This window comes from Hyla sarda, chromosome 1, assembly GCF_029499605.1.
Source record: "Hyla sarda isolate aHylSar1 chromosome 1, aHylSar1.hap1, whole genome shotgun sequence".
In the NCBI taxonomy this organism is placed as follows: domain Eukaryota; kingdom Metazoa; phylum Chordata; class Amphibia; order Anura; family Hylidae; genus Hyla; species Hyla sarda.
This window is the reverse complement of record NC_079189.1, coordinates 298,017,990-298,033,702: the sequence shown is the minus strand read 5'-3', so window position 1 is coordinate 298,033,702 and position 15,713 is coordinate 298,017,990. Positions and strand designations below refer to the sequence as shown.

Below are 15,713 nucleotides of genomic sequence, written 5' to 3'. Positions count from 1 at the left end.
CCTAATGTGGGTGAACTGCTGCCTACCTAATGTGGGGAACTTCTACTGCCTAGCTAATGTGGGGGACTTCTGCTGCCTACCTAATGTGGGTGAACTGCTGCCTACCTAATGTGGGGAACTTCTACTGCCTAGCTAAGGGTGGGTTCACACTACGTTTTCTCCCATACGGGAGCGCATACGGCAGGGGGGAGCTAAAACCTTGCGCTCCCGTATGCCTTCGTATGCGCTCCCGTATGTCATTCATTTCAATGAGCCGGCCGGAGTGAAACGTTCGGTCTGGTCGGCTCATTTTTGCGCCGTATGCGCTTTTCCCCCGGACCTAAAACTGTGGTCAACCACGGTTTGAGGTCCGGTCGTAAAAGCGCATACGGCGCAAAAATGAGCCGACCGGACCGAACGTTTCACTCCGGCCGGCTCATTGAAATGAATGACATACGGGAGCGCATACGAAGGAATACGGGAGCGCGAGGTTTTAGCTCCCCCCTGCCGTATGCGCTCCCGTATGCGAGAAAACGTAGTGTGAACCCAGCCTAATGTGGGGGACTTCTGCTGCCTACCGAATGTGGGGTGAATTCTGCTGCCTAACTAATATGGGGCGCTATCTACTATGTTCCTGCCTAGCTAATATGGGGAATTACTACCAAGCTAATAGGGGGCTAACTACTACCTACATAGCTTATATGGGAGTTTTCATACAGGGGACAGATATCTAGGGGAATTACCAACAGGGGCAACTCTCTTTGGGTGGGCCCTACCTACTCGGGGTACCTATGTGATCGGAGAAACTACCTGAAGGGCCCTGTCTACCTAGAGGAGCAACCTTACTACTTATTGTGGAGGACCAACCAACTCTTCCCCAACCCACTTATCTACCCACTTTACTATGTGTGAAATCAAGGGGGGCATTATTACGGTTTGGGGCACTATAGGTCTGGCAGTTTCTGCAGAGATGAGTTGTGGCTGGAAGAAATCATCATGATGGTCTGGGCTGGATGGGGAAGGAAAATGAAAATGAATGACTCCAATTAGACAAGACGTCACCTGCGAGTCACCAGATGTAACTGTATGTAATCTCTTAGATGATCTGTGGTGGTAAAGATGGTGGTTGTTGTCAGTCACCTGATGTAACGGTATGTAATCTCTTATATGGCCTGTAGTGGTAATGATGGGGGTTGTTGTCAGTTACCTGATGTAACTGTATGTAATCTCTTATATGGTCTGTAGTGGTAATGATGGGGGTTGTTGTCAGTTACCTGATGTAACTGTATGTAATCTCTTATATGGTCTGTAGAGATAATGATGGGTGTTGTTGCCACCTGTTTATCGTAGGTCCTCCTAAACTTAGGTGACAGACTGACAAAGGTATTCCCATTCAGCATGGGCAGGCGTAGTGAGGGCATGTTTAGGGGTGTGGCTGAGGGTGTGGTTAGGGTGTGGCTTGCCCCTCTTTGTTCTCAGCAAAAGTTGGGAGGTATATAGAATGGTAGCCCCATCAAGTGCCTCATCCCTTTTCTAAGCAAAAATGTAGCAAGCAATAAATATTTTTATCATTAAATTGCACATAATTTATAAGATAATACTCTGAGTGCCTCCACGTAAAATCTGTGACAGGTTGGACTTAAAAAGTACCTCTCATCCAAAAAAACTTTTGATATATTATAGATTAATGTATGCAGAATAACTTTACAATTGCATGTTATTAAAAAATATGCTTCTTTCTATTTAATTTTCCACTTTGAAGAAATGACCACTAGGGGTCTCCCTACCAGTCCTGGCAGCAAGCATTTCAGACTCATGCTGGAGTCCTAAACACTACGAGCTGCCAGTCTGCTTTGTTCACAAAGGAGAACACTCAGAGCTGCCAGCCTGCTTTGTTCACAGCCTGTCTGGCTGTGAACAAAGCAGGCTGGCAGCTCTGAGTGTTTAGGACTCCAGCATGAGTCAGAAATGCTTGCTGACAGGACTGATCGGGAAAAATACAATAGAAAGAAGCATATTTTTCATTAACATGCTATTGGAAAGTTATTCAACATTCATTAATCTAAAATATATCAAAAGTTTATTTGATGAGAGGTACCCTTTAAAGATTTCTATCAGGCTGTGTTTCTGGAAATATTGGAGCATTTCACAATTGTAGTATACTCAGCCTTTGAAGTAATTCCTGTGACTCGATGCTACTGAATGTCTGTAATACTGCAAGAAAATATTTGCTGAACTGTATGCACTATTGTCACCATCAAATAAAAAGTGATTCCTTTGTTGCCTTATGTCGGGCGAGTGCTGACAGCAATTGGAGGGTTCCTGTGTTTGTTGAGAGCGAGGTGGGTGCAGTCACAGACATAAGAGACTGGCACACTAATTACTGGTTTTCCCAGTATTCTGGCAGCTTGAGTGCTTATTAGCTTGGGTCACCTGTAATTACAGTCTCATTGTGCTCTTTATGGGATCTGCCATTAATAGTGTGTAATTAAATGGTGCATTAGAAAAAATGATAATAGGTACCTGGTAACAAATAATAAGTACTATTTTCTATCTGGTGGTTATTTATATTTGTCAGCACTGATTATAAATGTGATTAGTGCTGAATAGTGCAAGGAACAATCCTGAAACAACTGAGGTTAAAAATGCAGAGGAAGGTAAACGACAGTTCAAGATCATAATGATACAATGTAGCATAAACAGTTGCGCAAATACAAAATGTTATTGGCAAATTAAAGAGAATGTATCACCCAGACTTTTTCTCATTAATTAACATAAGATGTCAAGACATATTTTATTCTAATGTGTTTTTATAGATTTTTTTTCTACTCTATTTTCACTACACAAATATCGGAGTAGCCATCATGCCTATAAGCTATGTAGGTAGTATGTAGCCCCACACACGACACAGACAAATTTATAAGGCTGGGTTCACATGGCAGAATTTCTGCACGGTATTCTGCATGAAAATTCTGCAATAAATTCCGCAAAAATTAATTGCCCATTAACTTCAATGGAATTGCCTGAAATTCTGCAGCAGAAATTCAGCTGTGTGAATGGGACAGCAGAATCCCACTGAAGTGTATTGGCTATAAATTCATGCAGATTTTTCATGTGGAATCCCTGCTGAATTCCATGCAGAAATTCTGGCGTGTGAACATATCCTTAGGCCGCGTCCAAACGGCTAAAATTCTGCATGTCAGCATCAATTCCGTGTCCACATTCATTTTGGCTTCAATTCTGCATCCGTCCAGCATGAGTTGATGCGGAATTGACGCAGAATTGATGTAGAATTTCTGGATGCTTTCTGCATGATTCCTCAGCACAGTTAGGCTGGTTTCACACAGCAGAATTTCTGCACTGAATTCTGCATGAAAATTCACATAGCGGAATTTCCATGCAAGATGTTTCTGGCACGAAAAGTCCGAATTCCGTGTCCGCAGAAAGAATGAACCTGTCCATTTATTCTGCGGACTCCTCACAGAATGGATAGCCAGGACTTTATGCATTAATTTATAGCCAATGCACTTCAATAGAATTCCTGCAGCTGAAATTCTGCAGCTGAAATTCTGCTGTGTTTATAGGACAGTGGAATCCCATTGAAATGTATTGGCTATAAATTAATGCATAAAGTCCCGGCTATCCATTCTGTGAAGAGTCTGCAGAATAAATGGACAGGTTCATTCTTTCTGCGTACACGGAATTTGGACTTTTCGTTCCAGAAACATCTTGCATGGAAATTCCACTATATGCAAAATGCAACAGAATCCCATTGAATACAATGCTGTTCCAGAATCTCCTGCAGAATTCCAATGCGGAATTCTGCACGAAAATTCCGGACGTGTGAACATGGCCTAAGGGTATGCTTACATGCGAGTTTTCTGCTGCTGGTTTGAGCTGAAAATCTGCAGCAGACCTCATTGAGGTCAATATAATCCGCTGTGGATTTTAGGATAGGAAATTAGACTGTGGAAAATCTCCTGCATATCCAACCTGTAGCAGGAAACTCACAGACAGCTTGTAGTTTTGTACTTTTTTCTGATTTTTCTGATACTACATGTGAACCCAGACTACCTATGTGTATACACATAATTTTCTTCACTGTTGTTGTTTGTCCATTTCTGTTTTCCATATTTCATATTGTATTGTTAACATATATATATATATATATATATATATATATATATATATATATATACATAGCTGCTTTCTAAATTCTGCTGCTTGCCCTTTGAAACAAAGGTGTCATTCTCCGCTCCAATTCATCTTCAGAAGGACCACCCGTCATTAGACCTTGCCTAAAGCACAACGCTAAGGGTACGTTCAGGCGAGCAGATTTACAGCCCGTATTACGCTGTGGATCCGCCGCTGAACGACCGCTGTGTGCTGCCTTTTCATGTGCCTGCTCAGAGCTACAATACACCGTTACGAGCAGATAAACTGCGACGTAAGAGTCGCCTTGGGCATGCGCAGTCACTCTCCGGAAGCCTGCAAGGCACCGCTGCTGCACATACTTGTCCTGTCATTCATAAATTTATCCAGGGAACCGCTCCGGCCCTTTAAGAGCAGCGCAGAGGCTGCCTGGAAGAATAGATGTGTGACATCATTTCACACTGATAGAGAGGAGCGGAGCAGAGGGGGATGTGCCGCCCTCTGTGTTGGTGTGTGTACAGCCTGCAGGCAGCGTTATCTTCTTACTGGTAGGATTTTCTATATTATCTTCTCCTCTTCCGACAGCATTTATCTTTCCTATCCCATTATCATTCCTCATAGAAATGAGGGGGGATTATATACATGTGAGGGGGGATTATATACATGTGAGGGAGGATTATATACATGTGAGGGGAGGATTATAAACATGTGAGGGGAGGATTATATACATGTGAGGAGGGGATTATATACATGTGAGGAGGGGATTATATACATGTGAGGGGGGATTATATACATGTGAGGGGGGATTATATACATGTGAGGGGAGGATTATATACATGTGAGGAGGGGATTATATACATGTGAGGAGGGGATTATATACATGTGAGGGGGGATTATATACATGTGAGGGGGGATTATATACATGTGAGGAGGGGATTATATACATGTGAGGGGAGATTATATACATGTGAGGAGGGGGTTATATACATGTGAGGAGGAGGTTATATACATGTGAGGGGAGATTATATACATGTGAGGAGGGGATTATATACATGTGAGGAGGGGATTATATACATGTGAGGGGGGATTATATACATGTGAGGGGGGATTATATACATGTGAGGAGCAGGTTATATACATGTGAGGAGGAGGTTATATACATGTGAGGGGAGATTATATACATGTGAGGGGAGATTATATACATGTGAGGAGGGGATTATATACATGTGAGGAGGAGGTTATATACATGTGAGGGGAGATTATATACATGTGAGGGGAGATTATATACATGTGAGGAGGGGATTATATACATGTGAGGAGGGGATTATATACATGTGAGGAGGGGATTATATACATGTGAGGGGAGATTATATACATGTGAGGAGGGGGTTATATACATGTGAGGAGGAGGTTATATACATGTGAGGGGAGATTATATACATGTGAGGGGAGATTATATACATGTGAGGAGGGGATTATATACATGTGAGGAGGAGGTTATAAACATGTGAGGGGAGATTATATACATGTGAGGAGGGGATTATATACATGTGAGGGGGGATTATATACTTGTGAGGAGGGGATTATATACATGTGAGGGGAGATTATATACATGTGAGGGGAGATTATATACATGTGAGGAGGGGATTATATACATGTGAGGAGGGGGTTATATACATGTGAGTAGGGGGTTATATACATGTGAGGGGGGATTATATACATGTGAGGGGAGATTATATACATGTGAGGAGGGGATTATATACATGTGAGGAGGAGGTTATATACATGTGAGGGGAGATTATATACATGTGAGGGGAGATTATATACATGTGAGGAGGGGATTATATACATGTGAGGAGGGGATTATATACATGTGAGGGGAGATTATATACATGTGAGGAGGGGGTTATATACATGTGAGGAGGAGGTTATATACATGTGAGGGGGGGATTATATACATGTGAGGAGGGGATTATATACATGTGAGGAGGGGAATATATACATGTGAGGAGGGGATTATATACATGTGAGGAGGGGTTATATACATGTGAGGAGGGGGTTATATACATGTGAGGAGGGGGTTATATACATGTGAGGGGGGTTATATACATGTGAGGAGGGGGTTATATACATGTGAGGAGGGGATTATATACATGTGAGGAGGGGATTATATACATGTGAGGGGGGATTATATACATGTGAGGAGGGGATTATATACATGTGAGGAGGGGATTATATACATGTGAGGGGAGATTATATACATGTGAGGAGGGGATTATATACATGTGAGGAGGAGGTTATATACATGTGAGGGGAGATTATATACATGTGAGGAGGGGATTATATACATGTGAGGAGGGGATTATATACATGTGAGGGGGGATTATATACTTGTGAGGAGGGGATTATATACATGTGAGGGGAGATTATATACATGTGAGGGGAGATTATATACATGTGAGGAGGGGATTATATACATGTGAGGAGGGGGTTATATACATGTGAGGAGGGGGTTATATACATGTGAGGGGGGATTATATACATGTGAGGGGAGATTATATACATGTGAGGAGGGGATTATATACATGTGAGGAGGAGGTTATATACATGTGAGGGGAGATTATATACATGTGAGGGGAGATTATATACATGTGAGGAGGGGATTATATACATGTGAGGAGGGGATTATATACATGTGAGGGGAGATTATATACATGTGAGGAGGGGGTTATATACATGTGAGGAGGAGGTTATATACATGTGAGGGGAGATTATATACATGTGAGGGGAGATTATATACATGTGAGGAGGGGATTATATACATGTGAGGAGGGGGTTATATACATGTGAGGGGAGATTATATACATGTGAGGAGGGGATTATATACATGTGAGGAGGGGATTATATACATGTGAGGGGGGATTATATACTTGTGAGGAGGGGATTATATACATGTGAGGGGAAATTATATACATGTGAGGAGGAGGTTATATACATGTGAGGGGAGATTATATACATGTGAGGGGAGATTATATACATGTGAGGAGGGGATTATATACATGTGAGGAGGGGGTTATATACATGTGAGGAGGGGGTTATATACATGTGAGGGGGGATTATATACATGTGAGGGGATTATATACATGTGAGGAGGAGGTTATATACATGTGAGGAGGAGGTTATATACATGTGAGGGGATTATATACATGTGAGGGGAGGTTATATACATGTGAGGGGGGATTATATACATGTGAAGAGGGGATTATATACATGTGAGGGGGAATTATATACATGTGAGGAGGGGGTTATATACATGTGAGGAGGGGGTTATATACATGTGAGGGGGGGATTATATACATGTGAGGAGGGGATTATATACATGTGAGGAGGGGAATATATACATGTGAGGAGGGGATTATATACATGTGAGGAGGGGTTATATACATGTGAGGAGGGGGTTATATACATGTGAGGAGGGGGTTATATACATGTGAGGGGGGTTATATACATGTGAGGAGGGGGTTATATACATGTGAGGAGGGGATTATATACATGTGAGGAGGGGATTATATACATGTGAGGAGGGGGTTATATACATGTGAGGAGGGGGTTATATACATGTGAGGAGGGGGTTATATACATGTGAGGAGGGATTATATACATGTGAGGAGGGGAATATATACATGTGAGGAGGGGATTATATACATGTGAGGAGGGGGTTATATACATGTGAGGGGGGATTATATACATGTGAGGGGGGATTATATACATGTGAGGAGGGGGTTATATACATGTGAGGAGGGGGTTATATACATGTGAGGGGGGGTTATATACATGTGAGGAGGGGGTTATATACATGTGAGGAGGGAATTATATACATGTGAGGAGGGGATTATATACATGTGAGGAGGGGGTTATATACATGTGAGGGGGGGTTATATACATGTGAGGAGGGGATTATATACATGTGAGGAGGGGGTTATATACATGTGAGGGGGGATTATATACATGTGAGGAGGGGATTATATACATGTGAGGAGGGGGTTATATACATGTGAGGGGGGGTTATATACATGTGAGGAGGGGGTTATATACATGTGAGGGAAGATTATACATGTGAGGAGGGGATTGTACATGTGATTTTTCTTCTCTCACTTACTTCACTGAGAGGGGTTTCTCCGTCCTAAAGCGAGCTGGCCAGGAAGGTAATTATCCAACATGCCACCTTCAGTGTTCAGACCACTGCTCTTCTGGTCCAGGGACCTACTGGAGGAGCAGTGGTCGGAGCACTGAAGCATGGCAGTACACAGACATACTGTATATATAGCTGGAGGCAGTATATCTGTGGGGACAGAGAGGGGCTTACAACTATATATGGAGGCACAGGGGGTCTACAACTATATATAAGGGCACAGAGGGGCCTACAACTATAGGCAGGGACACAGAGGGGCCTGCAACTATATAGGGGGGAAGAGAAGCCTACAACTATATATGGAGGCACAGGGGGCCTACAACTATATATAAGGGCACAGAGGGGCCTACAACTATAGGCAGGGACACAGAGGGGCCTGCAACTATATAGGGGGGAAGAGAAGCCTACAACTATATATGGAGGCACAGGGGGCCTACAACTATATATAAGGGCACAGAGGGGCCTACAACTATAGGCAGGGACACAGAGGGGCCTGCAACTATATAGGGGGGAAGAGAAGCCTACAACTATATATGGGGTTACAGAGGAGGCTTTAACTATTAATATGGGCACAGAGGGGCCTACAACTATATACAGGGATACCGAGGGGCCTGCAACTATATAGGGGGGGGGGGGGAGAGAAGCCTACAACTATATATGGGGGTACAGAGGAGGCTGAAACTATATATGGGGGCAAAGAGGGGCCTAAAGCTATATATGGGGACACATAGAGACCTATAACTATATATGGGGGGAACAGGGGGCCTACAACTGTATATGGGGGCACAGAGTGGCCTAAAGCTATATATGGGGCACATAGGGACCTATAACTATGGGGGCACAGATTGGCCTACAACTATATATGGGGGCACATAGGGCCTAAAGCTATATATGGGGACACATAGGGACCTACAACTATATATGGGGGGCACAGGGGGCCTACAACTATATATGGGGACCTACAATGTATATGGGGGACACAGGGGGCCTACAACTATATATGGGGGCACAGAGGGGCCTACAACTATATATGGGGGCACAGAGGGGCCTACAACTATAAATGGGGGCACAGGGGGTCTACAGCTATATATGGGGGCACAAAAGGGGTACTATGTATTGGGCCAATACACATGGGGAGTTTGTAAAGAGAGGGCCATGTGCTGGAAAAAGGAGCCTAAAATGTTTGTCTGGCTGCTCTGGCAGGTTCTGTGGAGACTAGTCTTGGCCAGGAGAAATCTTCATGGTGCCCCAGGCCAGATAGTAAAAAGGAGAAAAGGTGAATGACTCCAATCAGAGAAGACGTCCTCTGTGCGTCATTAAATGTAACTATGATCACTTATACTGTCTGCAGAGCGCTCACTGGTATCTACCTCTATATGGTCAATATGTACGAATATTGGCAAATTGCTAGGGCGGTTTCATAGTAACCAGAATAGGGTATATTAGATTACAGCAGAGTGCGGCACAGTATAATACTTTGCAGCACAGTGTTATAGAGCACTGGACTCTAATTAGAAATATATAATTAGAAAATAAAATATAATTGAGGGCAGGCCAGGGGGTGTGGGGATGGGGCTGGGGGGCCCATGCCTTGAGCTGTGTAAGGGGCCCCGAAATTTCTGATGGTAGCCCTGTGGAGTGGAGCATATTGTTATATAATGTAAGCAAATATTTTTTAAGTAAAATTTACAGTATTAAACAAAGACAATTATTTGAAATTGGAGCATTTATGGAATTGTCATTGAATGTACTGACCTGTCATGTTGTTTTAAGAAATCCAGTTTAGGATGTGCAAGGAGATCAAGATGATTTTCTGAAGATACTTGAGCTGCATACATGGTGTACCTGGTAATTGATAAGAAATAGTAAAGATTTCCTAGATAAAAATTATCACATTACCTGTGTTATGGTGAGCGCTCCAGTCCGACGCTCCAACCGTGAGCGCTCTCGTTCCTGCTTCTCGCCTGCCTCCCCTATGGCCCCGTGTCCTGCTGCAGCCGGCGGGGCTGCGCCGTCACTCACCACATGTTCCTTCTGCCTCCTCCTCTGCTTCTCTGTTCCGGCGCGTGCGTCCCAGTTCCCTAGGGCGCGCACGCGCCGGAGCTCGGAAATTTAAAGGGCCAGTACGCCCAATAATTAAGTAATTACCTGTGCCTCAGTAATAAGTTCCTCCACCTCCCACACTTCCCTGACGGATCTTCAGTGCATCTAGCCTGAAATTAATTGTTCCTATTGTCTGTTTGCCTTGCCCATGTATTTTGACTTCAGCTACATTATTTGACTACGCACCTTTGCCGCCTGCCCTGACCTTCTGCTAAGTCTGACTACGCCTGTGCCTCATCCTTCTCTATCTCGTCTTGCCCAGTTACCTGTGTGGTTGAGTCGTATCGGGGGTAGCGACCTGGGTGTCACCTGCCGCAGCAAGCCCATCCTGCCTTGCAGTGGGCTCTGGTGAAGACCAGCGGCACCTTAGACTACGCTCCCCGATACGGCCCGTGTCATCTGCTACACAGGTTGGAGGATCCACATCCAGCAGCGCTACTACTACCGTGAGCGTTACAGCAAAATCAGACCATGGATCCCACTGGGGTTCCGCTGCCCGATAATCCGGAACTCGCTCCAGTCGCAGCAGTTGGCCCAGCAGGCACAACAGTTAGACCAATTGTCCACCATGATGCAGCAGTTGCTTTCTGCTCAACAACAACCGCAGCAGCCACAGCCTCCTCCTGCTCCAGTGTTGGCTCTCTCTCCTGCAGTCACCTCGGGATCTTAGCTCCACTTGTCTTTTCCTGAGAAGTATGAGGGGGATCCCAAGTCTTGCCGTGGTTTCGTGACACAGTGCTCCATGCACATAGAACTTATGGCGGAACAGTTCCCTACGGAACGAGCAAAGGTGGTCTTTGTCCTCAGTCTCTTAACTGGTAGGGCCCTGGCCTGGGCAACCCCGCTATGGGATTGCAGTGATCCAATCACAACTAATCTCAAGGCTTTTCTGTCAGAATTCCGTGGTGTCTTTGAAGAATCTGCCCAAGCTTCCTCTGCTGAGATGGCTTTGCTGAGTTTTTCACACTGTAACTCCTCTGTGGGCGAGTATGCCATCCGATTCCATACCCTGGCATCGGAGTTATCCTGGAACAATGAAGCTCTTTGTGCCACTTTCAAGACAGGACTTTCTAGCCATATCAAGGATGTTCTTGCTGCCCCGGAATTGCCCACTACCCTGAATGAACTCATACAGTTGGCTGAGAATCTTTGTAGCAGTTATGAAAAAACGCCACGAACAACTTGATTGATTTATAACTTGCTTTAGTGAAAATTTTTTAAAACATTCACAATATGAAAAATAGAGTCTTTGCAAAAAAGTAGAAATGACAGAATTTCAAATCACCCTAAGTGCACCTTCTTCGGACGCGCTCGACACTCTCCAGGCTGTAGGTAAATTTCAGCCCATGTCCGGGCTTCCTTCAGCGCATAGACCTTCCTCTCACAAAGGGGAATCGGATGGAGCTTGCATCGATACCTTACGACGTTTCGGAGGACACGCCCCCTTTCTCAAGTATCCCTAACGTGCTCACCACCACATTACATAGGCATGTCAATCTCGCAAGACTTTATCTCTACAAACGAGAGCCATAAGATTAAAATCATATATTAAAATCATATATTAAAAAACTGACATCAGTAAAACATCGGACAGCATACAAGATGACCTCTCACAGGTAAACTCCATAATTACATGATTCATTAAGACCATTTGGATACAGTGAATTGAGTGTCTCGATCCAATAAACTTCACATCGTAGCAATCTTTTCTTTATTTCGCTTTCACTTTTACCTTGTACTTCTTCAATTATCATCCATCTCAATTCACTGATCCTATGGTTCTGTTCGACAAAATGTCTGGCAACACTCGTTTCACTGTATTTTTTACTTTCTTCTACTGGTTTTTTCTTAGCTAGTGCATTCCGGATTACCGAACGATGTCCCATAATCCGGTACACTTAAATAAATTCTGCGACACTTTAGTGGATAGAACACCTGTTTCGTTTCACAACTATACCATCCCCTGATAGGAAACTTAGTTCCTTACAGTGGATGAACGATGTGATCGCTTTTGATAATACCAGAACAATTTGCGCATGACACGCAAGCAAATGTACCTTTATTTTTAGATTTTAGAAAAGTCTGTTTTGTTATTTTCTTCTTTTTAATATCAGCCCTCACCAGGCTGTTAGCCAATGTCTTTCCTTTTTTATACGTGAAACGGGGCATGTTGCCAAACATCTTACCGAATTTCGCATCAGCCTTAAGGAGACCCCAGTATTTCTTATAGTATTTTTAATCAATCGGGCATGTTTGTCATATGTGCCCAGATATACAAACTCATCAGATAACTTCTTTTTGTCCTTCTTTTTTCTATGTCTAAATTGTTGTCTAGGAATCTCTTGCACTTCGTCTCCCACCTCCCACTTTTTAACCTCATCTTCTTTGTATCCTCTTTCTAAGAATTTCTTGACTAACATCTCCTTATTTTTCACATACTCCTCCTCGGTGCTGCAAATTCGTTTAGCCCTAATGAATTGACTCTTGGGAATCCCTTTGAATGTCTGTGGGGCATGAAAGCTATCTCTAGATAGCAAATTATTTCTATCAGCCTCCTTTTTGTATAGTGTGGACTGTCCCTTCTTTGTAAACCTCTACATCTAAGTAATGGTTCCTCTGGAGATCTGCCTCCAATGTGAACTCAATTAATTCATGGCACTGATTTAGTGCTTCAACATACCTATCTAATTCGTTATGTGTTCCTCCCCACAGCATAAACACGTCGTCCACATATCTCACCCACGTGGCGACGTGTTCACTCTGTAGGAGGGAATATACAAATTTTTCTTCAAACATGGACATAAAAATATTGGCGAAGGATGGGGCCACCGGGGACCCCATTGAAACACCATGTAGTTGTAAGAAAAAATCTTCTCCAAATCTAAAATAATTTTTAGTTAGAATAAGCTCCAGAAGATCCATCACAAATCGAATTTTAGAATTGTCCAGGGAAGCATCCTTGTACAATTCTTCTTTAACTGCTATTAGCCCCTCATATGTAGGAATATTCGTGTATAAGCTCTTAATATCTAACGTACATAGCCATATGTCCTCACTAATATTGACCTTGTCTATGCGATCCAAGAACTTGTTTGTATCACATAGACAATTGTCCAATCTCTGTACAATTTTTTGTAGAAAACCATCCACATACACAGCCAGGGGATAGAGTATTAAGTCCACCCCAGAGACAATCGGGCGTCCCGGGGGGGGGACGGGACTCCATACTCTTATGGACCTTGGGCAACAAATACAGTATAGGCGTTCTAGGAAAGTTATTGATTAGTGCACGATGTAAATTTGCATCTATGATGCCTGACTCTAATGTTTCATCAAGTAAAATCTGTATCTCTTTCTTAAATGTGGCTGTCGGATCTCCTGCCAATCTTCTGTACACTTTTTCATCACTCAATTGTTTTTCTGCTTCATTTAAGTATAACTATTTATCCTACAACACCGTGGCGCCACCTTTATCTGCTTTCTTTATCACCACCCTATCTTCTTTTATTAGATCAGAAAGAGGTCTTTTTTCTTGTACACTTAGATTGGAAGGAGATCTTAGGCCACATTTATCCCATTTTTCACATACTTCATTAAAGGGGTTATCCAGGAAAAAACTTTTTTTTATATATCAACTGGCTCCAGAAAGTTAAACAGATTTGTAAATTACTTCTATTAAAAAATCTTAATCCTTTCAGTACTTATGAGCTTCTGAAGTTTAGGCTGTTCTTTTCTAAGTAATCTCTGATGACACGTGTCTCGGGAACCGCCCAGTTTAGAAGAGGTTTGCTATGGGAATTTGCTTCTAAACTGGGCGTTTCCCGAGACACGTGTCATCAGAGATTACTTAGACAGAAAATAACAACCTTAACTTCAGAAGCTCATAAGTACTGAAAGGATTAATATTTTTTAATAGAAGTAATTTACAAATCTAACTTTCTGGAACCAGTTGATATATAAAAAAAGTTTTTTCTTGGAATACCCCTTTAAAGTCAAACTTCACAAGCTCAAATGGGTACAAACCCTAAACCTTTATTAAATAATTTATTCTGTCTTTCTGTTAGTACTAGTGGGGAGATATTGATATTGAGTTCCTGTTTCCTGTTTCTTTTTCACACTTGGTGTTTTTCCCTCTATTGATTCTTGATCTTGATCTTTCTTTTTCTTTTCCGTTTTCCATTTTGGTGTACCCCTAAAAAATCTTTCTTATTTTTCTTTTGGGGCCACTGTTTTCTATCAATCGAGCCGGTGTCACTTTCGGATGTTAACGCTTCGCTTGACGAAGCTCTCTGATTATTCCAAGTACTTATTTTCCGGGCTTTACGTCTTTCCTCTGCCCATGTATAGACACGGTCCAATTGGTAGTCTCGAGTGTCCCTCACAAATTTCTGTAATTTCGTTTGTAAAATCAATGTTCTTAATTTAGCAATATTTTCTTCCAGATCTTTTTGTTTTTTTTCTATTATTTCGACTGTAGACGAATTTCTGAACTCAGACTCTAATGCTTTAATTTCATTTTGTATTCCTTGGATCGCCATCTGAAGGTGCTGCACTGTCAGGTACATCAAATCCAATGAGTGGTGGTTACATTGCAAACAATTTCTGCTGATAATCATGATCATCTGTGAGCAGCACAGGTGTTAACGGGCTTCTCAGGCCCCGGGGAATCCGTTGGACCTTCAAGGACTCTGTGAGTGTAGAAGCATGCAAAAGAAAGCTGGCTTCTTTCTTTTTCAATTGTAGCAGTCTTTTAGCATAGTCCACTTTAAAATTTTCTTTAAGACTTCTAAGTGAAAAGCCAGCTTGCTTTTGCATGCTTCTACACTCACAGAGTACTTGAAGGTAAAGGAAAATATTGCTAAATTAAGAACATTGATTTTACAAATGAAATTACAGAAATTTGAGAGGGACACTCGAGACTACCAATTGGACCGTGTCTATACATGGGCAGAGGAAAGAGGTAAAGCCCGGAAAATAAGTACTTGTAATAATCAAAGAGCTTCGTCAAGCGTTAACATCAGAAAGTGACACCGGCTTGATTGATAGAAAACAGTGGCCCCAAAAGAAAAATAAGAAAGATTTTTTAGGGGTACACCAAAACGGAAAAGAAAAAGAAAGATCAAGATCAAGAACCAATAGAGGGAAAAACACGAAGTGCGAAAAAGAAACAGGAACTCAAGGAGGTGAGCTCCTTATCAATATCTCCCCACTAGTACTAACAGAAAGTCAGAATAAATTGTTTAATAAAGGTTTAGGGTTTGTACCCACATTTGAGCCTGAGAAGTTT

General features: G+C 42.6%; 1 protein-coding gene across 8 annotated transcripts in view; it reads right to left on the bottom strand.

Annotated features, from left to right (window-relative positions):
• SPMAP2L (sperm microtubule associated protein 2 like) overlaps positions 1–15,713 on the bottom strand; it is a 128,079-nt gene that overhangs the window by 13,592 nt on the left and 98,774 nt on the right. For all 8 annotated transcript variants that reach the window (XM_056518041.1, XM_056518039.1, XM_056518040.1 and 5 more), the window contains one exon: positions 10,079–10,168. In XM_056518041.1, coding sequence (XP_056374016.1) covers positions 10,079–10,161 — 83 coding nt within the window. In that variant the 5' untranslated portion in view covers positions 10,162–10,168. The remainder of the gene's footprint in view (positions 1–10,078; positions 10,169–15,713) is intronic.